This window comes from Eucyclogobius newberryi, unplaced genomic scaffold (genome assembly GCF_026437365.1).
Source record: "Eucyclogobius newberryi isolate DKJ021-1_F unplaced genomic scaffold, fEucNew1.0.hap1 SCAF_19, whole genome shotgun sequence".
Taxonomy (NCBI): domain Eukaryota; kingdom Metazoa; phylum Chordata; class Actinopteri; order Gobiiformes; family Gobiidae; genus Eucyclogobius; species Eucyclogobius newberryi.
Genome location: NW_027315823.1, coordinates 10766311 through 10793605, shown reverse-complemented (window position 1 = coordinate 10793605; position 27295 = coordinate 10766311). Strand labels below are relative to the sequence as shown.

At 44.9% G+C, this 27295-nt stretch overlaps 2 protein-coding genes across 2 annotated transcripts in view; both read right to left on the bottom strand.

Moving 5' to 3' along the window:
* Positions 1–27295, bottom strand: part of LOC140365355 (SH3 and cysteine-rich domain-containing protein 3-like) — a 360861-nt gene that overhangs the window by 170898 nt on the left and 162668 nt on the right. The window lies entirely within an intron of this gene.
* shmt2 (serine hydroxymethyltransferase 2 (mitochondrial)) lies at positions 2026–27072 on the bottom strand. Its single transcript, XM_072451736.1, has 12 exons — positions 26941–27072; positions 18048–18236; positions 12790–12869; positions 11156–11356; positions 10984–11065; positions 9419–9541; positions 7706–7845; positions 7450–7612; positions 3822–3921; positions 3248–3403; positions 2682–2789; positions 2026–2551 (listed from the first exon to the last, which is right to left on the bottom strand). The coding sequence occupies exons 1-12, from the start codon at positions 26971–26973 to the stop codon at positions 2424–2426; spliced, it is 1503 nt and encodes a 500-aa protein (XP_072307837.1). The 5' UTR covers positions 26974–27072; the 3' UTR covers positions 2026–2423.

Here is a 27295-nt window from a genome sequence, read left to right as displayed (position 1 = left end):
AGCAGCCCCTTCAGTCGGTATAAATACATAACTATATGCAACATGCTTCCTATGAGCTGCTAAATATATCAACTTCTGGCACCGTGAAAATGGAAGTGCTGAGTCTGCAGCCTTTATCACTTCAGTCTGCTGCAAATGTACCACAGGTGAGAAACCCCCCGATTTACTCATGATTCATCTATAAAACTATGAAACTGTGAAATGCTTAATTAGCTTTTTCAACCCCCAGAGGAGTCGCGCTCACATGCCCGGCTGTCGTGAACCGAGGCCCACTGTCTTTCTGTTCGCCTTTGATTCTGAAAAATAGTTCATTCTTCTTTTTTGACCAGCTTCTATTTCCAGTGTTCAGATTGACACCATTGAGCTGGTCACAATGTGTAATAGACTATAACGTTACATGTAGTTATACAATTATATTTGTAAAAAAAAATGCCAGATAAATCCCCATATTGACATTCGTAAAGATCTACCATAATTTCTGGACTATAAGTCGCACTGGAGTATAAGTCGCACCGGCCAAAAAAATGCACAATAGAGAAGAAAAAAACATATACAAGTCGCACTGGAGTATGAATTGTGGTTGAAAGTGTGAAAATAACAAATATTATTACATACAAGTTGCTCCGGAGAATAAGTATAAATATAAGTATAAGTCGTACCCTGGCCAAAACTATGAAAAAGGGTCCGACTTATAGTCCGGAAAATACGGTATATATCAGAAGTCCTTCCAGAGGCTACACACTTATTCTCTGGCACGTCAAAAGCCACAAAAAGACAGATAGTAGTGAAATGAATTGATTTTAGAGCCTAAAAATGCAATAGTTCATTGTTGCATTAGGGGATAGAGCCATTTGTTTGATGTGGCCTCAGGTGGCACATTAAAAGTGGATTAGGGCCAGGATCAGGATTACTGTACATGCGAGGATGATCCCAGAAGCATGATCATTACGGGGTAATTAGAGCTGGTCTGTGCAGCGCTGCCGCTTCAATCAGACACAACTCTGTTTGACTGGATCTAATGTCTGCCTTTCATTGTTTCCATTAAACTATTATCAGCTCTTTTGATCTCGTGAGTATATGAGCAGCAATCTAATCAAATGATGTTTCTTTAGTTATACCAAGAACTATATCAGACCATAAATTGTCTTTAATTTGAAAAGGTATTAAGTAAAATGTAACCAAACAGCACATTTAAAGTATAATTGTCAACAATGCATGTTAACTGACAAAAATAGTTCAAAGTTAAACAGTTACCTTTCTAAAGTGCTCCGCCAGTAAATTAGACTTTATTTCTACACAATTTACATTTGTAAAGCGTTAGTTTTGTGTGAGCTGAGCTTGATTCATGGAACCATGGCAACTGACAGAGATAATCCATGTGTTTCAGAATGAAGAAAGTAGGGCCGTTGCCATAGTGAGAAACAACTTAAATATAATACTTTTCATATGTTATGTTAGTGCAAAAGGGAAGATCTTTTATTAGAATTTACATCATCAAAATGTTTGTTAATGACAGTAGATTTAATGTACAATTGTTGCCAAGCAAAGCTAGAAGTGAAAGAAATGTACAGGTGAACACGTCGTGGCAAAGGAAACTATTATGTTTTGTTTCATTCGTGCAAAAAATGTTTCAAACTCATTTCAGATATTTGTGCTGGAATATACTTTTCATAAATAAATTGTCACTTCTGTAGTGATATGAAAACTGTTAGTTTGTAAAGTGAATATATGAGTTAAGTTTGTTCTGATTATGTCCAAACCACAAACTCTAATTCCTCTGTAAACATTAAAACAACAGCAGTCATACAGTGATATGTTAGAAGAGACAATGCACTGTATTGAATACTTTAAGACTTGCAGCTTTGGAAATACATTTCATCAAAAATGACCTATTTTAGAAAAAATATAAGTAAATATAATATAAGGCATCAGTTTCAGTGTGTTAACTGAGACTAGAGCACAAGTATAGAGAAATAAAGAATTATATATATATTTTTTTAGAAATAACAATCTTCTTTATTTGTCACATAATCTTTTTTTTTAGTCACAAACATAATGTGAATGAAACAGTTGAGCTGCTTTATTGTGTTAAGATATTCCAGCTTAAGTCTTAGAATGTATAAACTAATCAATTTAATATCACATGAGCTTAACCGATGTCGTAATAGGTCAATGAAATGTATGTAATGGATAAAAGAACGTTGTAAAGACAAATGTGATATTTTAAAACATGATAGAAAAATTCTTCAGAGTTTGAAAATATCTGTGCTTTTGTAAAAAGAGATGAAGATCTGAGAGTTTGTGTCGTTTCTCAGGTAGAAGCACTGGCTCCTCCTCCTCCTCACTGGCTCCTCCTCCTCCTCACTGGCTCCTCCTCCTCCTCACTGGCTCCTCCTCCGATGGATTTGGCAGCAGGCAGTGGATTAATGGTCGTGAAAACCCGGCATAGGGAAGGGTCTGGCGAATGCCTCCACGTGCTGCCGCAGTTCAGCAATGCGGCCCACAGTCTCTGGATCCTCCAGCAGGAAGTTTTTGAAGTCTTGTAGTTTTCCTGCAGAGAAGAAAGGCTTTAGAGTTTGAAGGAATATCAATAATACTAAAGAAAAGTTCTCTAATAGAGGCAAAAATTGGGGGAAATAAATTCTACTACTAAAACAGGCCAAACTCTAACATAGAATTACCTGTCTTTTTCTTGACATCCAGGGCAATTTTAAAGCCCTCATCCATGAACTCCACAACTTGGACAAAGTCGGCCTCTTTGAACTGTCTGGAGGTCAGAGCCGGAGCACCTGAAAGCACACTTTGATTTAGCCGAGTGGTCACTCTGGTGACATGATAAATAATAGCTTCATTTCATCATCGTGTCGTCAAGCTCTTTGTGTGATCCTTTGTGTGGAGAGAACAGCAGTCATCCTCTTGATTACAACACTTCATTGCTGCAAATGCCACATGTTAAACGACTGAAAAGATGTGGGATTGAAAGTACACAGAGAGGTGGTGTGTGCTAAAGGTGCAACAGAACTGAGATGAATATTAAATCTGGCCTTAAGTCAGGTATCGGTGCTGCTGCTCTCGCACTTCCTGAAAGGTAATTAAAAATCTAAACATATTTAATAAATGATTATAAATGCTTGTGGCCCAGGCCTGATTGTGTTTTCCCACTAATATTCAAAACTAACTATAGATGACTGTAGATGGAGACAGGTTTTAGGTGAAACTGACATATATGCCAACAATGGGCTCTCACCTAAGCGCAAGCCGCCAGGTGTCAGTGCACTCTTGTCCCCAGGGCAGGTGTTTTTATTGGCAGTGATGGACACCAGCTCCAGAACCCTCTCAGCCCTGGCACCATCAATGCCCTTAGGCCTCAGGTCCACCAGGACCAGGTGGTTGTCAGTACCGCCTGAAACGGAAGCATTTTAAAAGCCACATTCTGTGCATTAACTGAAGAACAGAATTAAATGCAGATATGCACCTAGCAACTATCCAGACATACAAAAGTGATTTAATTTAAAACACAGCATGCTTACACTGCAGAGTAAGTAGTCAGATTTCAGCAAAAGAAAATGATACATCACAGAAGCGCTGAGGTCAGTGTATTACATTCAATGCAGGATACAAGGACTTGCTCTATATTATTAAGTGGCCATCTTGATCTTTTATTTCCAATGACATGGAAAGTAATTTGAAACACGAGTATTTCAACATTGTGGAGTGAAATGCTCTGTTGCTTTACATGTAGTGACAGGACACACTTTGTTATTGATGAGCGACTGTGCTGCAGGAGTTTGCTGACGCAGAAGTGTTTAAAACCACATTACCTGACACCAGCGTGTAGCCTTTACTGAGCAGAGCGGTTGCCATGGCCTTTGAGTTCTTCAGGACCTGGTCGATGTACTCTTTAAACATGGGCGCCTGGGCCTGGAGACACCACAAGACCAACAAGTGTGAGACTATAGAGGTGAGGGGCAGGAAACAAACTTTACATTTCTATACATATATATTTAAGATAAGATAAGATAAGATAATCCTTTATTGTCCACACATGGGGAAATTTCATTGATACAACGCAGTAGATACAGAGGAAAAGGACAGATAACAGAATATAGGAAGTTTAAAAAACACTCTCAATAGAAGAACTCTTATAAAACAAAAACTCCTATAGACAAACCTCCCATTTCCCAACAAGGGATGGAGGGGAAAAATTAGGATGTCCGCCGGGATAAGATAAGATAAGATAAGATATTCCTTTATTGTCCCACATGGGGAAATTTCATTGGTGCAACGCAGGTAGATACAGAGGTAGATACAGAAGAACAGATCACTTATAGGAAGTCTGAAAAACACTTTCAGTAGAAGATCTCCTATAAATAAATAAAAACTCCCATAGACAAATAAATAAATAAATACATAAATACCATTGCATGTGATCACGACAGTAATTGCACATGAATATGTGTCACGACAGCACATAGATTGCACATGAATTTCACATGAATTGCACATGAATTCCAACAGCAATTGCACATATGACAGAGTTGCACATCAGTATTAGGTTAGGTCAGTATTGCGAGTGTTCAGTACTAACAGTTTTTGTTATAAAGTCTGACAGCAGCAGGAAGGAAAGACCTACGGAACCTTTCCTTCGCACATCGAGGGTGGATCAGTCTCTCACTGAAGCTGCTCTCCAGAGCAGAGAGAGTGTCCTGCAGGGGGTGACACTCATGGTCCAGCATAGATGTGAATCTAGCCAGGACCCTCCTGTCCCCCACCTCCTGCACCGAGTCCAGAGCACAGCCCAGGACGGAGCTGGACTTCTTGATGACTCTGTCCAGCTTCCTCCTCTCCCTCTCTGTGATGCTGCTGCTCCAGCAGGCCACACCGTACAGGAGGGCTGATGCCACCACAGAGTCGTAGAAGGTCTTCAGGAGTGGCCCTGTCACTCCAAAAGACCTGAGTCTCCTCAGGAGGTAGAGCCGACTCTGGCTCTTCCTGTACAGTGCGTCTGTGTTATGAGTCCAGTCCAGTTTGTGGTTCAGATGAACACCCAGGTACTTGTATGAGTCCACTCTCTCAATGTCCCGTCCCTGGATGTTCACTGGTGAGGGGGCAGTGGGGTGGCGTCTGCGGAAATCCACCACCATCTCCTTGGTCTTCCCCGCGTTGATGAGGAGGTGGTTCCGCTGACACCTGTCCACAAAGTCCTGCGCCAGTCCTCTGTACTCCGCGTCATCGTCGTCCGTGATGAGTCCGATGATGGCAGAGTCGTCAGAGAACTTCTGCAGGACACAGCTGTCCGTGTCATGTCTGAAGTCTGCAGTGTAAAGGGTGAAGAGAAAGGGCGCGAGGACAGTGCCCTGGGGCGCCCCCACACTGCAGGTCCGAGTGTCAGACACACAGTTCCGGGCTCTCACAAACTGGGGTCGGTCTGTGAGGTAGTCCAGGATCCACTCTGCCAGGTCATACTCCACACCAGCCGTCTCCAGCTTGTCCCTCAGGAGCAGCGGCTGGATGGTGTTGAAGGCACTGGAGAGATCGAAGAACAGGATCCTCACAGAGCTGCCAGGCTTTTCCAGGTGAGAGAGAGAGCGGTGCAGCAGGGAGATGACGGCGTCCTCCACTCCGATGCCAGACCGATATGCAAACTGCAGCGGGTCCATGGCTGAGCTCACGGTGGAGCGGAGGTGGTCCAGGACCAGCCGCTCCAGTGTCTTCATCAGGTGGGACGTGAGAGCCACCGGCCTGAAGCTGTTGAGGTCTTTGGGGCGCGGTGTCTTAGGCACAGGTACCAGACAGGAGGTCTTCCAGACCTGTGGTACCACCCTCAGCTTCAGGCTCATGTTGAAGACATGCTCCATAACGCCACACAGTTCATCTGCGCAGGACTTAAGGAGCCTGGGGCTGATGCCATCAGGTCCTGCTGCCTTCCTCACTTTAATCCTCTTCAGCTCACTCCTCACCTGTGCTGCTGTGACAGTCAGTGGTTGGCAGGGGGACCGTGTGCTGGGGGGATGGGTGAGTCCAGGCGAAGTGGGGAGCTGATGGTCCGGGGCAGATAAGCGAAGAGGAACAGATGCAGGGCATTGTCCAGCTGTGGAAGAGGGAGCATGCAGCTGTGCAGGGGGAGGGGCGGGTGACCGATCAAACCTCAAGAAGTGAGCATTTAAATCATTCACCCACTGTAGATCCCCCTCTCTCTGGGCAGGGGGGATTTTGAAGCCCGAGATGGTTTTCAGGCTCCTCCACACTCCCTGAATGTTCTTTTGCTGCAGCTGCTCCTCCATCCTCCTCTTGTAGCCGGCCTCAGCCTGCCTGATCTTCCTCCTCAGCTCCTTCTGCACAGTCCTCAGCTCCTCCTTGTTCCCTGACCTGAAGGCTCTCTTCTTCTCCTTCAGCAGAGCCTTCAGTTCACGGTTAATCCATGGCTTGTTGTTTGGAAAACACCGCACCGTCCGGGAGGGAACAATGTTCTCAAAACAGAAGTTGATGTAGTCCATGATGCACTCTGTGATGGTGTTGATGTCCTCCCCATGTGGGTCATAAAGCTCAGTCCATACAGTGGTGCTGAAGCAGTCCCTCAGAGCCTCCTCGCTCTCAGCAGACCACATCCTCACCTCACGGGACACCACAGGCTGCCTGCGCACGATGGGTTCATACACAGGCCTCAGATGTACAAGGTTGTGGTCCGAGCTGCCCAGGGGAGGGAGGGGGGAAGAGGAATAAGCCTCCTTGGTGTTGGCAAAAAACAAGTCCAATGTTCTATTCTCTCTGGTGGGGCAGGTAACATACTGGGTGTATGTTGGTAGGACAGAAGAGGGAGAAGCGTGGTTAAAGTCACCAGAGATGAGGAAGAGAGCCTGTGGATGCTGTGTTTGCAGCCTACAAGTGCAGGAGAGCAGTGCTTCACAAGCATTTTCAGCATTGGCAGACGGGGTCACATAGACTGCGATTAAAATCACATGTGAGAACTCCCGGGGCAGATAGTATGGCCTCATGCCAATAGCCATAACGTGACAATCTCCGGGTAAGACGATGGTTTTCCGCAGTTTCATGAGTTCCTCCTTAGTATAAACGCACCGGCGCGATCCATACGGCGGCTGTGGCCGAGGAGCGCGGTGGGGCCGGGGGGGCTAGCTCAGAGCTAGCGCACATCACGACGACACAACGAAAAACACTCAATAATCCAGCCGAACAAAGTCGAAACAAGTTGAATTAAGCGATTCCAGCGCGTGTCCCGATCGTACAACTAAAGTAGAAAAAATATTTACAAAATACAAAAGATAAAGCACATAAGTGTGAAAAAAAGAGCGGAGCGTTGCACCGGGCTGCCAGCTGGACCGGCGCCTTTGCCTATTTGTGATAGTACATGGTTTTGATGTACCACACAGAAATGCCCCTGCCTCCTTCTCTAACTACATTACAAGCCTATACTAACAAGACTTTTCTGACCTGTCTGAGTGCCACGGCGACACCGGCAATGGCATGATTATGAGGTCCTCCCTGCAGTGAGGGAAACACTGCGAAGTTAACTCTGTCTTCCAGATCGTAAAGCGTCTCCTTGCCCTTCTTGTCCACCGAGCGAACTCCTTTACGATAGAAAATAAGACCAGCCCTGTTGAAAAAAATGAAATAAAAATAAAGTCCACTGAGTGTTAGTTGTAAACACAAAGGCAGGAGTGGTCAGGGTTTGCTCCATGTGACTTACCTCGCCCCGCGCAGAGACTTGTGTGTGGTTGAGGTGACGATGTCGGCGTGGTCGAAAGGAGAAGGAATGGCCGAGGCTGCCACCAGTCCACTGATGTGTGCCATGTCTGCCAGCATGTAGGCCTTTATGTCTGTGCACAGCTGAGACACATACGCCCGTGCGATAAACAAACTCTTTTTTACTCTGGATTATCTTTAGTTTGGTTCTGTGCTTAACCAACTTTTTGGATGGTTTCTTAAGTATTCCATTTATATCACTGTATTATTTTCCATACAGTGAAGAAATGGGAAAACATGGGTGATTAATGCTTTTAAAGTCTGATTTCTTATGAACTGGACCATATTTGCATTCGTAATTCTCTTTTCAAAACCGAGCCTACCGAAAAAACTACAAGTTATTCGCTGCACTCTCTTTAATCAAATCCATGGGCTCTGGTAAAATGACACGGAGAATAAACAAAACAATGTGTCTGTGCTAATAACTTTAGATTTTCCCGCAGTTATTATTCAATAGCTCAATCTACACATGTTAGCACTACCTTTCTTTTCAAAGGGCGCATGCATTTCCAAACCAAGCCGATGTAATTATGCTGTTCGCAATCTGCGGAGGCCCGAAATATTACAGCATAATTCAATAAATCCCCTCAGTCTCTAGCCAGCACTTATTGAAATAGGCACAAACAATAAATAGCTCACTAACATGCAAATGAGTCTCTGGCGAATGATCTGAGAAGCAAACGATCTTTTTTACTGCTCCAATTAATATGCGTTATCATGACAATCTCCTCTGCACTCGTATCTAAACGGGATCAGTCCGTGTGTCCTGGGATTAGATGCCGGGGTTACTGCGGAGGGATGGAAGCCTACCACAGGTCACATCTAGTAGAATTAAAGAAAAGAAAAGACTAAACAGTGAATTTCCGAGCAGCCCTATCTAGGTAACGCAGCGCTCGAGCCTGGAGAGGAGCCCGGGCAGCAGATTTAGCTATAAAACTGTTCCACTGAGAGCTGCCAGGGCGGAAATATGGCCCTCTTCAAGCCTGGTGAGAAAGCAGTTATGGTGCTTAATAAAAACACAGCTCTGTAATGCCCGGGACAGTGCATCTGATGGTAGCGGCTGAAATGGGTCACAAAAGGGAGGCGGCCATAGGGACAGTGAGGAGTTTGGAGTGGTGGATGAACACGGTGGGTGAAGGGGCCTCTTCTGCACGAACAGAGCATAAGTGTGCGCGCTCGTGGCCGTGGTGACGGGGGCCGAGGAGGAACAAGAGGGAGAAAGCATCGGCGCTGCTGTGGGCACGGGGCGCGGGGGCTAAAACGACTGTTGTGTTGTGCTGAAATGATTAAAAATGAAAAGGCTGCGAGACGAGAGTTTGGGGGCTTTTGAGAGGCAAAGTGGTCTGTGTTTTAATTCGCACAATGGATACGTAAACAATGCTAGCTTGAACATTTGTCCATCCACACATTAGAACTAAGCGTTTGAATCCTGAAAATGAGTAGATATTGAAGTACATCACTAGCACAGACTAGTACATGCGTGATAGTATTTTATATTTTACTTGTGAAATGCGTTCCTGGACAAAGCCCTGATTTTGCAGTGAGACAAAGCTGCACAGCGAGCCCAGAGTGTACTTCATGTATGTATGATATGTGTGGTATGTGTGGTATGTGTGGTATGTGTGGTATGTGTGGTATGTGTGGTATGTGTGTGCACCTTCTTGATGCGGGCGTAGTCAATGAGGCGGGCATAGGCGCTAGTGCCAGCGATGATGAGCCTGGGCCGGAACAGCTTGGCCGTCATCTCCAGCTGCTCGTAGTCTATAATTCCTGTAGAAGGCTGTGAGAGAGGGGTGAAGAGAGGGGTGAAGAGAGGGGTGAAGAGAGGGGTGAAGAGAGGGGTGAAGAGAGGGGTGAAGAGAGGGGTGAGAGAGGGGTGAAGAGAGGGGTGAAGAGAGGGGTGAAGAGAGGGGTGAAGAGAGGGGTGAAGAGAGGGGTGAAGAGAGGGGTGAAGAGAGGGGTGAGAGAGGGGTGAAGAGAGGGGTGAAGAGAGGGGTGAGAGAGGGGTGAAGAGAGGGGTGAAGAGAGGGGTGAAGAGAGGGGTGAAGAGAGGGGTGAGAGAGGGGTGAAGAGAGGGGTGAAGAGAGGGGTGAGAGAGGGGTGAAGAGAGGGGTGAAGAGAGGGGTGAAGAGAGGGGTGAGAGAAGGGTGAGAGAGGGGTGAAGAGAGGGGTGAGAGAGGGGTGAAGAGAGGGGTGAAGAGAGGGGTGAGGAGAGGGGTGAAGAGAGACACAGTTAGGATCAAGCTCAAAACATCAACCTAAACAGCCCATTTGCACCAGAAGCACAGAAGTACTTCAGCTCCTGAGATGGAGGACATGTGTAAAGAGGCATTTTATCTTGCAGCAGTGCATCTTGGGAAATGATGGAGCAATTGCAGTAATAAAGCCCCACTTATCCTAATCCTCTGCCGTTATGTGGCTGAACTTCAAGGAGGCTGGTTTGGAGACTTTCACATTTCCTGTTCATACAAAGCATTTTAATGGACCAACATTTGTTCAGTCTGTGATTTCAACTTATCAATATGGAATGTAAGCATGAAAATTGGAACTATAGTGGGACTAAACACCAAACCAAGACTCGAGGTCTAAACCAGCACTAGAGTGAGACCAAACCAAGTCCACATCAGAACTAAACAGAGTTCAAACCAGGACCAAAGCGAGACACGTGGCTCACACTCTAAATGACCAGTATACGCATCTTAAAGATTTCTCCACATAAAAATAAAATGGAAAACAAAGACCTCAATTGAAAGGAGTAGAGAAGATGCAGAGAGAGGAGGAGAGACGACACTTGTAGCTGCCCCTCGCTCCATCACGCTGCTCGTGGCCAGGACAGAGCCAGTGGTGCTGGCCAGCCTGTCGATTTCCCATTATCCCTCTCACAGAGGGGTCCTGCCTGACCATACATCAGCAGGCCTGGACACCCCACTCTCAGTCATCCATCAGCCACTACCAACACAAGAGCTCCAAGATGACTGCGGCGATAAAATACTAGTCTCTGATGTACTGCACACTCGTCTCCCCCAGACTTACACGATCGGAACGTGATCTACTTATTATGCAAGATATGTTGGAACCGATATTGCTTCATGTTGAAAGCGACGCACATCATCTAGAAGTTATCTTTTTTACAATCCTGGATAATCACATGTATTTATGGGGCTATACTGAACATTACAGAGCAGGTTATAATGTTCAAGTGTAGTTACAGCATTCACTTACATTCAACTTATAAGGCATGGACTCAAAATAAATGGAGGTTGCAGAAATTCTCTTCACGTCAGACATGTATCCGTGGGTGAGACTGTGGAACGGAAGGCAAGAACGTGCAGGTCAATTAAAGGGAACTTCTTTCTCTTATAGAAATACAGCTGTAAGCAGAGATGTGACTGACTGTCCTCCATCGGGCAGGTCCAGGCCCATGATGCGGTCGTGAGGGTTCAGCACGGCGGTGTAGACGGCAAAGTTGGCCGGGGAGCCGGAGTACGGCTGCACGTTGACTCCCCACTTAGCGGGGTCCAGGTTAAACGTCTCCAGGGCCCGTCTCTGACAAAGCAGCTCAATCTGGTCGACCATTTCGGCCCCGCCGTAGTACCTGCAGAGAAGGAGGCGGAGCATGGGAAATCTGGATAATGGTGAACGCTCGCCTCATCCATCAACAGCAGATACAACGTTTCAGCCAAATGAAATCCTTGTCTTTCAGTCTTGGTAGAATGTGTTTGTGAAAATACAGCTGTGTTTTCTCATTTCCAGTTGTTATTTGATTATAAAGCTACGTATGAACCGGGAATGTAGCTTTGTAGAATCGGACAGTTTTAAAAAAGGGCTGTCCATTGCCCTGGTACAGATATACTGTAAAAGCAGCTCTCAGGGTCAAAAAAAGACTGCTGTGTGCAACGAATTATCAAGTATTAATATCATCCACAGACCAGGAAGTGAGGCAGGAGGTAAAGCAGCTCTTTGACTACGTTATTCTCCTTTTATTTTTTGCTAATGCTAACTTTTATGTGAACGTTTTATCATTTTGCTTATGATGTGATTGACACGTGTCATCAGGATTAGCATATGCATGTTATGTCATCGTTAAGACATCTAAATCTAAATCGTGAGCACTGTTAGCACGCTAGTAGTTCTGTCGCGGTTAAACTCCACTTCTTAAAACCAATTATGTTGAGTAATTATGCCAGGAATGTGTTAGGAAAGTGAGGGATGAGTTTGAACAGCTTTAAAATAAACTTGTTTTGTTTTTTCACATTTTTAGACCGTGACAATGAGGTACAGTGTCTTTAAATGACATAATTATAGAAGATTTAGATCAGGCATGTCCAAACTACGACCCGGGGGCAAAATGCGGCCCTTAGACACATTTTTGTTGGCCCTCCTGCTTCCTGCTAAGTTGATCCAAACAACAAGAAGTAGTAGGTTTTACTGTAAAATTGGAAAGATTTAAGCATTTTTATCTAATACCAACCTAATGTTTCAAGTCTTATTAAAGGTGTGGCGGCATCGAAACAATGTCAAATGCAACATTTCGAATGATTCACTTCGTCATTCAACAAATTCAATATTGTCGGGTTGTTTGTGGCCCTTTGCCCCGTATGAGTTTCAGAACGCGGCCCTCAGTAAAAAAGGTTTGGACGCCCCTGATTGAGATGCACCTCCTTGAGCTTAAAAAAGGTGGCCACTGCAATATTAATTTCCTTTGATATTTCATTGAATTAAACACAATTTAAAATCAACATTGAGAGAAGCAGAAATTCTAAACACTGGGCTGCTTTCAATAAAATTAGTAGTCTACGTGTCCCACTGGCTGCAGCTGATAAATGAAAATGATCCAAGGGACGCAACAAAACATGTAAAAGATGGAGCCTGGTAGAGTCTTTGAATGTATCCCCTTCGGAAGTGTCTTTGGCAAAGCTCGGGCCTGAATAATGTCTATGTGATTTGAATGTACCATTAAAAGAAACGTGGGGTGAATGCGAAATGGGAGGCGGCGCCGTTTGCTAGGCCCGGGGCGTGTCGGCTCACCTTTTCCCTGGGTAACCCTCGGAATATTTGTTGTTCAGACAGGAGCCCTGAGCCTCGAGAGCGGCGCGGCTGCAGAAGTTCTGTATGAAGGAAAAACACACAAGCGCCGATCAATAAAGTTAGCGGGAAGACGAGGCGGCAAATTAAAGTTGGTTAAGTGATAAGTGGGAAGTCGGCCTGAAGCAAAAGACAATCATTACAGCGGTGAACTCCTGGACCTGCACGGACCAAAGATAGACCTCCATAAAGTCTTGTAACTGCAGAGGATATCAAATAACATCACTACAGGCTTCTATTTTGTATGCATTTTCTGGTGGAGACGAAATAACACCATTTTTAAAAAAGGTGTGTAAATCAAAATCGACTTGTCACACATCAACACTGCCTTGTCAGAAGCGTGGACAAAAACACAATAAATTCTCCTCCTGATGTTTGTTGATGGAGGTTATGCTAATTTGACACCTACAAGGTTAGCAAGAGCAGTGGGAGTAACAGCTTTCAGCGCGACACATCTGTCAGGTCCTGCCCATCATAACGCTCAGAGTAACAACCAATCTGGGACTAAAAAGGACTAAATGCGAAGCGCAGGCGACATATATTATAAATGTATGTAAATGTGTCATGTGTATTGTAAATGGCCTTTATTACCCGGGTTTAGAGCAGACACCAGGCCTACCCTTTGGATTATTACCCGGGTTTAGAGCAGACACCAGGCCTACCCTTTAGATTATTACCCGGGTTTAGAGCAGACACCAGGCCTACCCTTTGGATTATTACCCGGGTTTAGAGCAGACACCAGACCTACCCTTTGGATAATTACCCGGGTTTAGAGCAGACACCAGACCTACCCTTTGGATTATTACCCGGGTTTAGAGCAGACACCAGGCCTACCCTTTGGATAATTACCCGGGTTTAGAGCAGACACCAGACCTACCCTTTGGATTATTACCCGGGTTTAGAGCAGACACCAGGCCTACCCTTTGGATTATTACCCGGGTTTAGAGCAGACACCAGGCCTACCCTTTGGATTATTACCCGGGTTTAGAGCAGACACCAGGCCTACCCTTCAGATTATTACCCGGGTTTAGAGCAGACACCAGGCCTACCCTTTGGATAATTACCCGGGTTTAGAGCAGACACCAGGCCTACCCTTTGGATTATTACCCGGGTTTAGAGCAGACACCAGGCCTACCCTTTGGATTATTACCCGGGTTTAGAGCAGACACCAGACCTACCCTTTGGATTATTACCCGGGTTTAGAGCAGACACCAGGCCTACCCTTTGGATTATTACCCGGGTTTAGAGCAGACACCAGACCTACCCTTTGGATTATTACCCGGGTTTAGAGCAGACACCAGGCCTACCCTTTGGATTATTACCCGGGTTTAGAGCAGACACCAGGCCTACCCTTTGGATTATTACCCGGGTTTAGAGCAGACACCAGGCCTACCCTTCAGATTATTACCCGGGTTTAGAGCAGACACCAGGCCTACCCTTTGGATAATTACCCGGGTTTAGAGCAGACACCAGGCCTACCCTTCAGATTATTACCCGGGTTTAGAGCAGACACCAGGCCTACCCTTCAGATTCACAAAAGTGTCCGAATATAATTTGTAGTTAATCAAAGCTGGCTCCACCCTTAATTTGAGGTTTCAAATATAGATATTGAACTCTAAAGAGCATCAGTAGGTAAAAGATAATTTAGTTAATAATAATGTGTTTGTCTGAGCTGTGGCCACGCCCGAATCACACCAGCACAAAACCTGAGATCAGCTCAATTTACATGGCTTCTTAAACTAATTAGAGCAGTAATTTCCATTAGATTATTTGAATGAAGTGCTTTGTCCACTTACTAAGACAAAGACAAACATCTTGTTGTTCATAAACAGTGTAATGTTGAGCTTGATACTCAGTTCTGACCCTCGCTCTTTCGGGGCCCAAGGGAAGATTTCTAATTGCCCTCTGCTCTCACCCGCAGATACACATCATCTAATGTGGGGTCATTCTGACAAGGATCCCTGGATAGAAATCTGAATTGAATTTGTAGCAAGTAGTTTTGACAGCAAAGGGGAAATGTCATTTCCTGTAAACTGGGGTATTTAGATCAACAATGTTTCATTAGTAAATTTCATGATCTTGTAATAAGCAGGTGGCGGACACTCAAAAGTGACATAGTGCACCTTTTAATCAAACATCATGATTGCAGACTACTTTTCTCCCAGATAGAAAGCGGCACAGTTGTGTATAAACTTGTGTTGTGGTTAAACTGTTGTGTTTCTCAGCTCCAGCCTCGGCGTCGCTCTGTGATCTTTGTGCTCTGAGCCTCTGTGAATCGCACAGCCTCAAGGCCTGAAACTGGTCACGACAGCTGGCCTCATGTTTTATGTTGCTTCTAAAAGAATTCAACACAAATGTGGATAGAAATACGACGTAGTAATTCACATATTAAATCTGTTTAAGATCGTAACTCTGTGAATAAGAGGTGCATTGACCCATCGGCTTGTGGGAGGCAGAACATCTTTATAGATTCCCATCAGTTTCCAGCCTTTGATTTTACTTTGATACACTGAATGACCAGGCGCCTCACGTGCATGTGTTTGTGGCAGCTCGCTCTCTGTGCGCCGAGACCGTGCACAATCGAGCATGCGCACATCTTAGAAGGAACAATGGCTACTCATCGTGGAGAATAGTCATTACTTATTTCAAAACATAACTGGGATTACACTTACAGTATTTGCACCGGTGAAGAAGTAGGAGACATATCCAGTGTGTGCAGAGAAAAGCTCTTCAGAGCAATAGTCAAAAATTGCACAGCTAATCCAACCAATAATCAAATACTGATTTTATGAATGACTTGTCATGCCGACTTATTCACCATTACAAAAGAAGTGTTTTTAGCGTTTGCATTTTGTTTCTGGAGGTGATCAGAATGCAGAATAAGTGCTTCAGTGTGGGTCGTTCTAAAGGGTTCTATCCTCAGTATTTGTATTAATCGCATTGCCTTTTTAAACTAGCAGCAGAACATTATAGCCATTCCATTTAAACTAAAATAGTTTTTGGATGAAACTATCTTTCTTCCTCTCTATTCCATTTCCATTTGTTTCCTTTGACTCTGGTTCTAGTTGCAAACAGCTCTGAACATCGCTGTGTTATTTGTCGGACGCACGTGGAGAAACGTGCTGAGCTGCGAGAGCTCCAAGAGCGAGCTGAGCAGGACAACAACAGCTCTGAGGGCTTTGTGCTCCTCACTCCACTCTACTGCTCCTCACGCCACTCTACTGCTCCTCACGCCACTCTACTGCTCCTCACGCCACTCTACTGCTCCTCACGCCACTCTACTGCTCCTCACGCCACTCTACTGCTCCTCACTCCACTCCACTGCTCCTCACTCCACTCCACTGCTCCTCACTCCACTCCACTGCTCCTCACTCCACTCCACTCCACTGCTCCTCACTCCACTCCACTGCTCCTCACTCCACTCCACTGCTCCTCACTCCACTCCACTGCTCCTCACTCCACTCCACTGCTCCTCACTCCACTCCACTGCTCCTCACTCCACTCCACTGCTCCTCACTCCACTCCACTGCTCCTCACTCCACTCCACTGCTCCTCACTCCCCTCTCTGCTCCTCTCTGCTCTTCTCTGTGATAAGGCAGCATCGGGCCTGAATAGTAACACGCCTTTTCACACCAGCCGGCCTTAAGATAAAAACAAATCTGGAATAACAAAAGCTAAGACTATGTTTTTATTCTACTACTGAACCCACATGGCCATGGGTTGAATAATCACTGAGGAAAGGTCAATATGTTATTTAAAAGTTCATGACCCGCTGTTGCTGTTATAAAACCGTTTGTTTGAGGAGGAAAGTCCACTTTAGTTCCGGTGGATTCTGTGTGTATCAGAAACACTATAATTTTTAATTATAGTGTTTATAATTGTAGGAGGTAGAGCGTTTAGCTACCAAGCTCCTGTGTTATGGAATCAGCTCCCGACCCATGTTAAATATGCTGACACAGTCTCTTCATTTAAGTCCAGGCTTAAAACGTTCCTCTTCGAAATCGCTTATGGTCAGAGTAGTTAGGAACAGAAAGATAAACCCACAGCTTCAGCTACGCTGCCCTAGGAGTAACTATGCTGGGGGAAGTATGACAGCTTGAGCACTATCCTCTTCTTCTTCTGACTACTTATGCTATCAAACAATATTTATTTTTTGATTCCACTTGCAAACTGTTCACCGCCTTCTTTTCTTTCTCTCACTCCTGAGGACCTGTGGACCCAGATGCCCCTCCCCTGGTGAAGTGGTCCCTGCCCTGTGTGGACGGTCCCTCATCTGCCTGAAGAGTGGCTCCAGTTCGCCTCAGTCGGTCCCTCATCTGCCTGAAGAGTGGGTCCAGCTCGCCTCCGACGGTCCCTCGTCTGCCTGAAGAGTGGGTCCAGCTCGACTCAGACGGTCCCTCTTCTGCCTGAAAAGTGGGTCCAGTTCGCCTCAGTCGGTCCCTCATCTGCCTGAAGAGTGGGTCCAGCTCGCCTCCGACGGTCCCTCTTCTGCCTGAAGAGTGGGTCCAGCTCGACTCAGACGGTCCCTCTTCTGCCTGAAGAGTGGGTCCAGCTCGACTCAGACGGTCCCTCATCTGCCTGAAGAGTGGGTCCAGCTCGACTCAGTCGGTCCCTCTTCTGCCTGAAGAGTGGGTCCAGCTCCAGTCTCCTTGTGTCCGTCTGTCCGTCTGTGAGAGTCGGATCTCTCCTTCACTGGAACTCCTCCAGGTTTCTACGGTTTTTTCCCAAAGAGGTTTTTTTTGTAGTTTTTCCTGGCCGAGAAGGAGAGTCTAAGGACAGAGGACCCTGGGACATCGTCCCTCGCCACCACAGACATTGTCTGACTTCATCGCCACCACAGACATTGTTGATTCATTTCTCCCTGTGGCCCTCAGAGGCAACTGTTGTTGTGATTTTGGGCCTTACAAAAATAAATTGATTTGATTTGATTTGATTTGATTTGAATAATGCAACGAAAATGTCAGCTGTTACAATCTATAGAGACGTGAGAAATATTAGTGCATCTTAATCGTGCAAAGGGGAAATAAACTGATATTGACATTCAAATCACAATATTTCTGAGATTATGACACTATTCTCAGTATTGCTCAGATATGTGCTAAAACCCTGGGTCTTGGGTTCAGGATATGGAGATGATGTCACCACCGCTAGAGCCTCATGAACGTGTCAGGGAGAGTCAAAACTCGTGGTCGTTCGTTCACCTCGGATGCGATGAGCTCCAGGCCGCGGCACTGCCTGTCCTTCTCCTTCTGCAGGAGTTTCCACATCTCGGGGTCGTCCTCGGCCAGACTCTCCTGTCCCGTCCACGCCCCGCGCTCGTCCTCCACGGAGCGGGTGGCTGCATGTTGTCCACGCGCGATCAGACGCACCGGGGATCGCTGGCACAGGGGCTGAGAGAGAGCAACGGTTAGGTGAGGATGGACACTTGAAAAAGAGCAAGAACTACCGTAAGGATTATTTTAGTTGTCGAACAGTTATTTCTATTGTACAATGAGACTTATAAATACATCATAATCCAAACGAAGGTGGAAAATGGTGACTGAGACAATTATGAAAATCAGAAATGGTTTATTCCTTTGACATTTTGATTTAATAATGTTGCCATCTTTGTATTAAAAATGTATTTATGCGTTTTAGAATCTGTATAATCCATATAATGACTACAACGACCAAAATACGGTTATAGTGTCATGTTACTAAAATGGCAAACTGGATGAGGAATAGGCTCAATAATACACTTTTCAACAAAATGATAATACCGTATTTTCTGGACTATAAGTCGCACCAGCCAAAAAAACATATAAGTCGCACTGGAGTATGAAATGCGGTTGCAAGTGTGAAAATAACAAATAATATCACATAAGTCGCTCTGGAGTATATAAGTAGAAATTATAAGTATAAATAGCACCCTGGCCAAAACTATGAAAAAAAGGTGCCACTTATAGTCCCAAAAATACGGTACTATTGTTTTTATGTGGTCTTATATTAGTTTGAATTTCAAGAACTGTTGTCCCCTTGATCAAATGACTTTAGTTTTGATACTAGTTCAAGCATTGATAGTATGGGATTTGATATAACCACACAACTAAACTTTGTGTATTACTGATTACTGATTAAACGCTGCAGCCCTAGTAGCAACTAAATTGAGAAAGCAGCTGTAAAACTGTAAAAGAAATTCAAACCACTCCATACTAGAAATCGCAAAATGCCTCGAGTCAATTCAAAGCCCCCGAAATGTATCAAGCACGATGTAATGTAATGTTCTGCTCTGCGACGTTTTCTGTCCCAAATACAGCGTTTAAGTGCTGTCCCCTCATCAACTTCTCATGCCCAATATGAAGCCTGCTCTAATTAGAAACTGGTATGTTTGCATGATATCAATAATCAGCAGTTGTTCAATTATGCTTCTATCAGCACTTGTGCAAAGGGACTTTACAGCCTCAGTGTACAGACAGAGGCACAAAGAGAACACATTCAGCACTTCCTGCTTATCTAATCTGGACTCGGGCTGCCAACTTCTGCTGCACCGCCTTGTCATGTAAGTGAGCGGAGTCCACAGCTCTCAATTTATGCTCCAAGTATCCGAGTTGGTTCTGCATTCTTTTACTGTGGCACAAGGTTACTAAAGACACGCATGAGGCAGAAACTACATAGACCCAAGTACAGGTCGATATTGGGGGGAAAAGGTGGAAATATCCGATAGAATAGATGGTATTTTTCCTTGGTCTTCTGAATATTAAACTTAAAGTAATGTATAAACAGGTTACAAGTGTCACAATTATGTAAAAACATGAACAGATTGACTATTATGTATAACTAAACTAATATTTACAAGGGAAATTGATTATTTTTCATCCGATATCCAATATTTGGCTTGCTGCTGTGGCCGATAACAGATACAGGCAAAGACGATACTTAACATTTTAAAATCCAATGCAAGGACCACAAATTTATTTTAAGTTGTAGTAAAAATCACAAATGGACTTTTCCCTTACATAATGACATTTATCTGGGATGTAAAATAACTTGGCATGATTGTATAAAGCCACATTTTGAGACTAATTGTTCTTCTATTTCCAATTTTACTCACGAGTCTGTTCAGAAAGACACAACTGATGCTCTGAAGACAAACTGGGAATGACACATGGGCACTCACAGACTGGGGCCCCACCCAAAAAATATTGCCGCAAATAATCCAAAGTTTTTTCTGTTTCATACACCACACAATGTCTATGGAAATCTGTCAATATCAACTGATCCTGACACCGATCTACCGCCCATAAACAAACAACATTAACTCAGCGTTTTTCAACCTTTTGAGTCACGACACACGATTATGTTTTAAAATATTCCGCTGTACACCGCCTACTGAAATCTTACCAAATCAGAGAAAACTGACTGTTTTGCTTTCTTCTTTGGATCTGCGGTTTGCTCAGGACACTCCAAAGTAGTAAATACTTATATTAGACCCAAGTATTGAATCACTTTTACTCTAACTGGATTTTCTTTCCCAAGGGACACAAGACAAACCTGAAAGTTCACTAGTGTCCCCCTGCACACTGGATGCAAGTCAAGGCTCTTACAGACAGTTTGTCAGGTTTAATATCTTAAATTATACTAAACAATTCAGTGATAAACAAAAATAAATTTCAACATTGCTACGTCTATTGCAAATCAACCCAAATGTTAACCACTTGTACATTAGTATACCAATATTCTGTAAACATCACCGAACTTTGTCCCCCAAAGCAGCCCGTCTCCATCACCCCAGTTTATCGGCTCCATCTCTGTGGCGCCCCTCATCTGTGGCCCCGGGGCACACGGGGGCACGCGGGGGCGAGAGGTGACACCGGCCCGGCTGAGTGGCACATTAACAGCGGGATTGTAACAGTGTGTCCTGGCCTTCAGTCACCGCAGGCACAGGCTGGAGAGGCAGGAGCGACCTGGTGGGGGGGGGGGCCCGTGGAGACAGGCCGGGCTGCCTCAGAGGACGCACTTCTCGCTGTGAAATCACACGGGTCATTAAGTCTTGACGGGAACTGTCCTTGGCTGTCTGCGTTTCAGCTGGCGCGGACCGGGGAGGAACAGCAGCGCCCGCTCTGCCACCTTCACCAAAACAGACAGCGACTCTCCTCTGCGCCCTGCACCGTCCTACGCCTTCATCAGCACTTTCTGTTCCCCGTAACAACAGTTCGCGGGGAGCTTTTTTTATTTTCCGCCTTGACATCGATATCAGCCCCGTGTGCCAAACGCTCGGCTCTGTGCTTAAATTAAGACCACGTATGGGCCTCTGCGGCGCTCACCTCTGCTCACCCGCCTCTGTCATTACCAAAGATTAATTAACAATCACAACGAGCTGATCTAAAAGGAAGCGGAGCCAAGACAAGAAGCATCAAATCTGTCTCGGCGGGACTATTTTTAGGCGGCAGATTACGCCGTCGTTTGAAGGTGAGTCGTGATGAAAAAGGTAGCGATGAGAAAGGGGGCGGGCAAAGTCACATCCACCTGGGCCCTTGCTCCCGGTAATGGCGGCTTCGCAGATGTACGGCTTCCGTGACAATGAGGAGGTAATTGTTGGTGGTGTGCCTTCCCTGTCGAACGCCGCGACTCAAAAAGAACAATAGCAGGAGACGGTGAGGAGAGAACAAAGAGAAATCATTTCATTAATCCTCAGAGTGCCCATTTCCTGCACTGCTCCCGAGGTGACTCAATTTTACAGATGACTGCTGTCCGTCAGACGCCTTAACAAACAACAATCATAAAAGAAAGAGAGACTTTAACGGAGAAAAGGCGAGATAGTTGGAAGTAGAGATAAGTGTCATCAGGGCAGAGGCTTCAGGCTAATGGCAGCGCGCTCAGTTACAAACGGGTCTGCGATTCAGTCTAGACGACACTGGGCTGAGGAATGCGGTTGAGGTGAAGAGGCCTGAAGACCCCAGACACAGGGCGGGTCAAATGAGTGTCAGCGCGGCATTCAGGGACTAAGAAGTAATCTTAAGGACGGACTGTTTAGAGAGGAAGGTGGCATGGTCTACAGAAACATTACACTTTGATTTAGGAGAACAGGGATAAAGAAGCAAGGAATGCGAGGAGGAAGACTTCAATCAAAGCGCATGTGGTGGTCTATTGAAAATTGTAATTATTGAATGGCTTACATCCTTGTAATGAGCTTTACATGCTTGCTGAAGCCTCTCAAAGAACTACACGGCAAGTCATTATTCCTATCGAGATTATCACAATAAAACATAAGATTGAAACTACTTTATGCCACGGATACATTAAACCTAAAGCAGGATAATCCCAGAAAACCATTTTTGATGGTACAAGATCGTTGCAATGTTACTTCCGGGTAATGGCGGCGCCATGAGCTGACGCACGAACACCTCTGCTGCAAAACATGGCTTCAAAATGAACTTTTGACCCACCTAATCCCAAAGAAGAGCGAGGCATGTGTAGGCAAGGAAGGCACAGGTCTGGTAACACTACGGGACCAAAAAAAAACTAAGCTGACGGCTGCATCGCAAGCTAACAAAGCTAACGAGGCTAACATGGCTAGCAAACATGAGGGAGAGAAATACAGTTCTTCAGGGTCTCGCCGGCCCAAATGAAGATCCTCGCGACTTCTTTGCATCGGAAGGGGGAGAGAATATAACTTCATCATCAGTTATTGTTCATAATGTCCGAAATAAGTGGCGAAATGCAGCGTGATATGGAACTTTTTAGAGCCGATGTAGCTGCTGCCATGGGCCCGGCCATATCTGCTGCAGTAGCCGCTGAGTTGAAGGCAGCGAGAGAAACCGGAGCATGTATGGACGAAGTCCAGCAGCATGTTTCAGATCATTTGGACTGCAGACAGTGAGGGCCGAGATGGAAGCGCTGCGGGCCAGGGTGACAAGATTGTTGCAGCAAACAAATAGGAGAATTAAAACAACAATGAGCAACTTCTTACTTTTGTAAAAACTTTTTTTCCCTAAAAAAAGGTGATGGCTAACCTGGCCAGCCAGCTGAGTTCTCGCAATTTTGTGAGTTCACAAACTCTTGAGAATCCATCTGGGCCGTCTCCCAGTGTTGGGTTTGAGTCGCCACCAGACCAATCACGCATTGTAGTTTGGGCGGAGTTGAACCAAAACAAACATGGCAAGGCCGACGGACGTACTTTGGACTATGTTAGCAGATTTAGGGAATATTTTTTTTTTTTTTAAACTTGAACATAATGTGCATTTGAGGATGGGGAAGATGTATATGCTTTTCTCTCAGTTTGATTTCTCATCTTATTCAGTTTCAAATATCAATTAGGACAATACGCCTTTTCACAGACAGCTTTTGGCGAGAGACTTTCGAAATTGAGAAATATGTAGAACTCAATTCAGAAGCCTAGGCAGTAATGAGCCAAAGTAGTATTTGGCAGCGTTGCATAGACATTATAGCACCAAACCCCCTAAAAATAGTCCAAAAAAGTCCAGCCACGCAGCATTTTGTTGTGAGGAACATGTGGAAATCAGCTCTACAAATTTCACCCATAATTCAGCTCAATATTGTGATTTAAAATATCCAAAACATAAATGACCCACCAGTTATGGACTGTAACTGTAGAGCAGACAAAAGCAAAATATGAAGTGAAGGAAAGCGTACGAACAACTACCGTATTTTCCGGACTATAAGTGGCAATTTTTTTCATAGTTTTGGCCGGGGTGCGACTTATACTTATATTTATACTTATACTTATATACATATACTTATACTACAAAGCGACTTATATGTGATATTGTTTGATATTTTCACACTTGCAAACGTATTTCATACTCCAGTGCGACTTATATATGTTTTTTTCTTCTCTATTATGCAGTTTTTGGCTGGTGCGACTTATACTCCGGTGCAATTTATAGTCCAGAAAATACGGTAGGTGCTTTTGTTTTTGTTGTAAGAGTTTACTGTACGGGGGAGAATGTACTGTATTGAACTAACCAGGTGATTTAACAGCAGACTTTATGGTGCACTTTGTTATTATCATTATTTGATGGACCAGGAAAACAATGTCAAAGTCAACATCAAAGTCAGTTTTAAGTTAACGCAATAACTGTTAAAAAGGGTCAAAGTGAAAGTTTTTTTCTCAAACACAGAGTGAGGACACCGTGTCTTCACTAAAGAAGTTTCACTAAGAAACTCATGTCTTGTGAGTTTGTCAGAAGTAAATTAAAATGCACTGAAACCCAATCAGCACCAATAAGAAAAGCGTGCAGACATGAGACGGGGCCACACACGCACGCACGCACGCACAGACACGCATGCACTCACAGACGCGCACGCAAACACAGACATGCACGCACTCAGACACGCACGCACAGACACGCACGCACGCACGCACAGACACGCACACACGCACAGACACGCACGCAAACACAGACACGCACGCAAACACAGACACGCACGCAAACACAGACACGCACGCAAACACAGACACGCACGCAAACACAGACACGCACGCAAACACAGACACGCACGCAAACACAGACACGCACGCAAACACAGACACGCACGCAAACACAGACACGCACGCAAACAGACACGCACGCACAGACACGCACGCACAGACACGCACGCACAGACACGCACGCACGCACAGACACGCACGCACAGACACGCACGCAAACACAGACACGCACGCAAACACAGACACGCACGCACTCACAGAGACGCACGCACAGACACGCACGCACAGACACGCACGCACAGACACGCACGCACGCACAGACACGCAAACACAGACACGCACGCACTCACAGACACGCACGCACAGACACGCACGCACAGACACGCACGCAAACAGACACGCACGCAAACAGACACGCACACAGACTCACTCACAGACTCACTCGCAGACTCACTCGCAGACTCACTCGCAGACTCACTCGCAGACTCACTCGCAGACTCACTCGCAGACTCACTCGCAGACTCACTCGCAGACTCACTCGCAGACTCACTCGCAGACTCACTCGCAGACTCACTCGCAGACTCACTCGCAGACTCACTCGCAGACTCACTCGCAGACTCACTCGCAGACTCACTCGCAGACTCACTCACAGACTCACTCACAGACTCACTCACAGACTCACTCACAGACTCACTCACAGACTCACTCACAGACTCACTCACAGACTCACTCACAGACTCACTCACAGACACAATCGAAGACACGCATACACACTTACACACACATACATACACACTCACATACATACACACTCACAACAATGAAATTTCCCCATGTGTGGACAATAAAGGATTATCTTATCTTACACTCATACACGCGGAAATGGAAAACTCATGCACGCGCACGCGCACGCGCACGCGCACGCGCACGCACACGCACACGCACACGCACACGCACAGTCCAGGCTTGACTTGCAAAACTAGGACTGACTACATGCCACTGGGACTTTATACAAATGGGTCACGTCATAAAGTTTCAGAAAATTAGGCTATAAATAAAAGTTACAAACATGGCCTGATAACTCACATGGAAAAACCAGACGATCACATCTGTTAAGAACATGTTATCACACGGGATACACATGATTAATAACAATCTCTGTAATAAATTCAGCAAGACGACAAGAAGACCATGAACTGTAATCTGAGAAAAATGACACTTTCAAGACGTGTCACATGCTGGTGTATGAAGTGTTAATTAAAGATGGGATAATATATCAATATTCTGATATTACAATAATATTCTTCATTTTCTTGTTGCAGGTGCAATATAAAATTTATTTTAAGCCTTGGGGTACTTCATCTAAAAGGTGGTCGTTTCAAACAAGTGAAGAACCAAAGAAGAAGAACAAGACGATGGATACCAACTGCCATAAAACTAAAATCTAAAAGAGTGAAGTCTAAAGAGTGAAGTCTGAAGAGTCAAGTCTGAAGAGTCAAGTCTGAAGAGTCAAGTCTGAAGAGTCAAGTCTGAAGAGTCAAGTCCAAACAGCGAAGTCTAAAGAATGGAAAAGAATAAAGTCTAAAGAATAAAGTCTGGCAGTATTACTTGGATACCAACCGCCATAAAACACAGAAGAAGAACATGTGTCGATTTAACTTTCTGTCTAATCCTTAGCCAGCTGTTTTAATATTAAGGTGAAGGAACTATAGTCACGTCGAGAAATTATCCTCTGAATTGTACCCATTGGTCAAAGCCACCGGGGCAGAGAAGGTCCCGGGGCCCATCTCCACATGTTGAGCTCTGGGCAGGATCTGACTGATTTGACTTATTGTGCATGTTTTGGGGGGAAACCAGAGTGCTCGCTACACATGTGCTTTTAACTTTACAGAACTAATCAATGTTGTGTAGTACTTTTAAAAATACTATCATGTATTAAAGGATCTGTCATTGGTTCGCTATATTTGAGGTGGTGCGGTTAATTATTACATCTCTAATAACTATTGCATCATCCGTTTTCTTAAAATAAATGATATTCTTAATCTACATATGATTGAGTTGTGTTAATAATTGCTGGGTACAGGGGGGAAAGCAGGCAGAAAACCCTTGGACTTTGGCCGTTACAGGGGCGTTACAGTTCCATGTTGTCCTCCAGGAGAAGCCTCAGCCTGGAGTGAACTCTAGATGCAGCTCCTGTAAAGTCTCTAATCAGTCATTAGGAAACTACACGGACAGTCAACATTCTTAAATCATCACAGATTAAACTCCAGTGGTTTAATAACGACGTGACAGAGTTGAAGTGGGGTCAGACCTGTTTGTGATCTGACTTTATGATGAAACTGAGTTGAGGCTGTTGCATCATTGCGTGGGACACATGCCCATGATCCAGAAGCCACTCACTTTAGCACACAAGCTAACAACAAGCGTTCCAGTGGCAACATCACACCAAGAAAGACTGTAGATCATTTTTAAACAAAGGCTTTTAAATCGTTAGTTTCAGCTGCCAAATGTGAGCTCTTTCATCAAAGCCTAAAACGTTGACAGGCTAAATTATTGTGTCTTATTAGCTAGCTAACCGCCTTTACGAAACCATCTCTCTCAGTTACGCGAGGAAAAAGAACTCTTACAATGGTGAATGTTGTACTTTGTCACACTGGACTTACCCGTGCGAGCTGTCTGAGCGTGAGGGTCCACATGTTTATAGATGTCAGGTCAGAAAAGACGCAGCACAGCCACGACAGCACCACTGACACGAGCGCAGATCTGTCTGAAGTGATCAGCGACGGAAAGCCACGCCCCCGGAGCAAGGAATCATGGGATTTGTAGTCAGGATGTGTTTGTTATCATCCTGCTTTACGCTACTGTACCATGGATCTGTTATGTACTGTACTAACAGAAACGAATGTGTAAATGTTCTGTGAATATGATGCTTTGATTAACAATTAATCATATTTGTTAACAGTATTTTATGAAGGTTATTTTGTGTTTTTTATCACGATTTTTTTTTAAACATTTAAT

Excerpts from the sequence above, each read along its gene's own strand:
- shmt2 (XM_072451736.1), bottom strand. The coding sequence starts at position 26,973 with ATGTGGACCCTCACGCTCAGACAGCTCGCACGG. Across the intron at positions 11,357-12,789 it reads GAGGGTTACCCAGGGAAAAG|GTACTACGGCGGGGCCGAAA; the intron begins GTGAGCCGACAC and ends CCTTCTCTGCAG. Across the intron at positions 9,542-10,983 it reads CCATGCCTTATAAGTTGAAT|CCTTCTACAGGAATTATAGA; the intron begins GTAAGTGAATGC and ends CCTCTCTCACAG.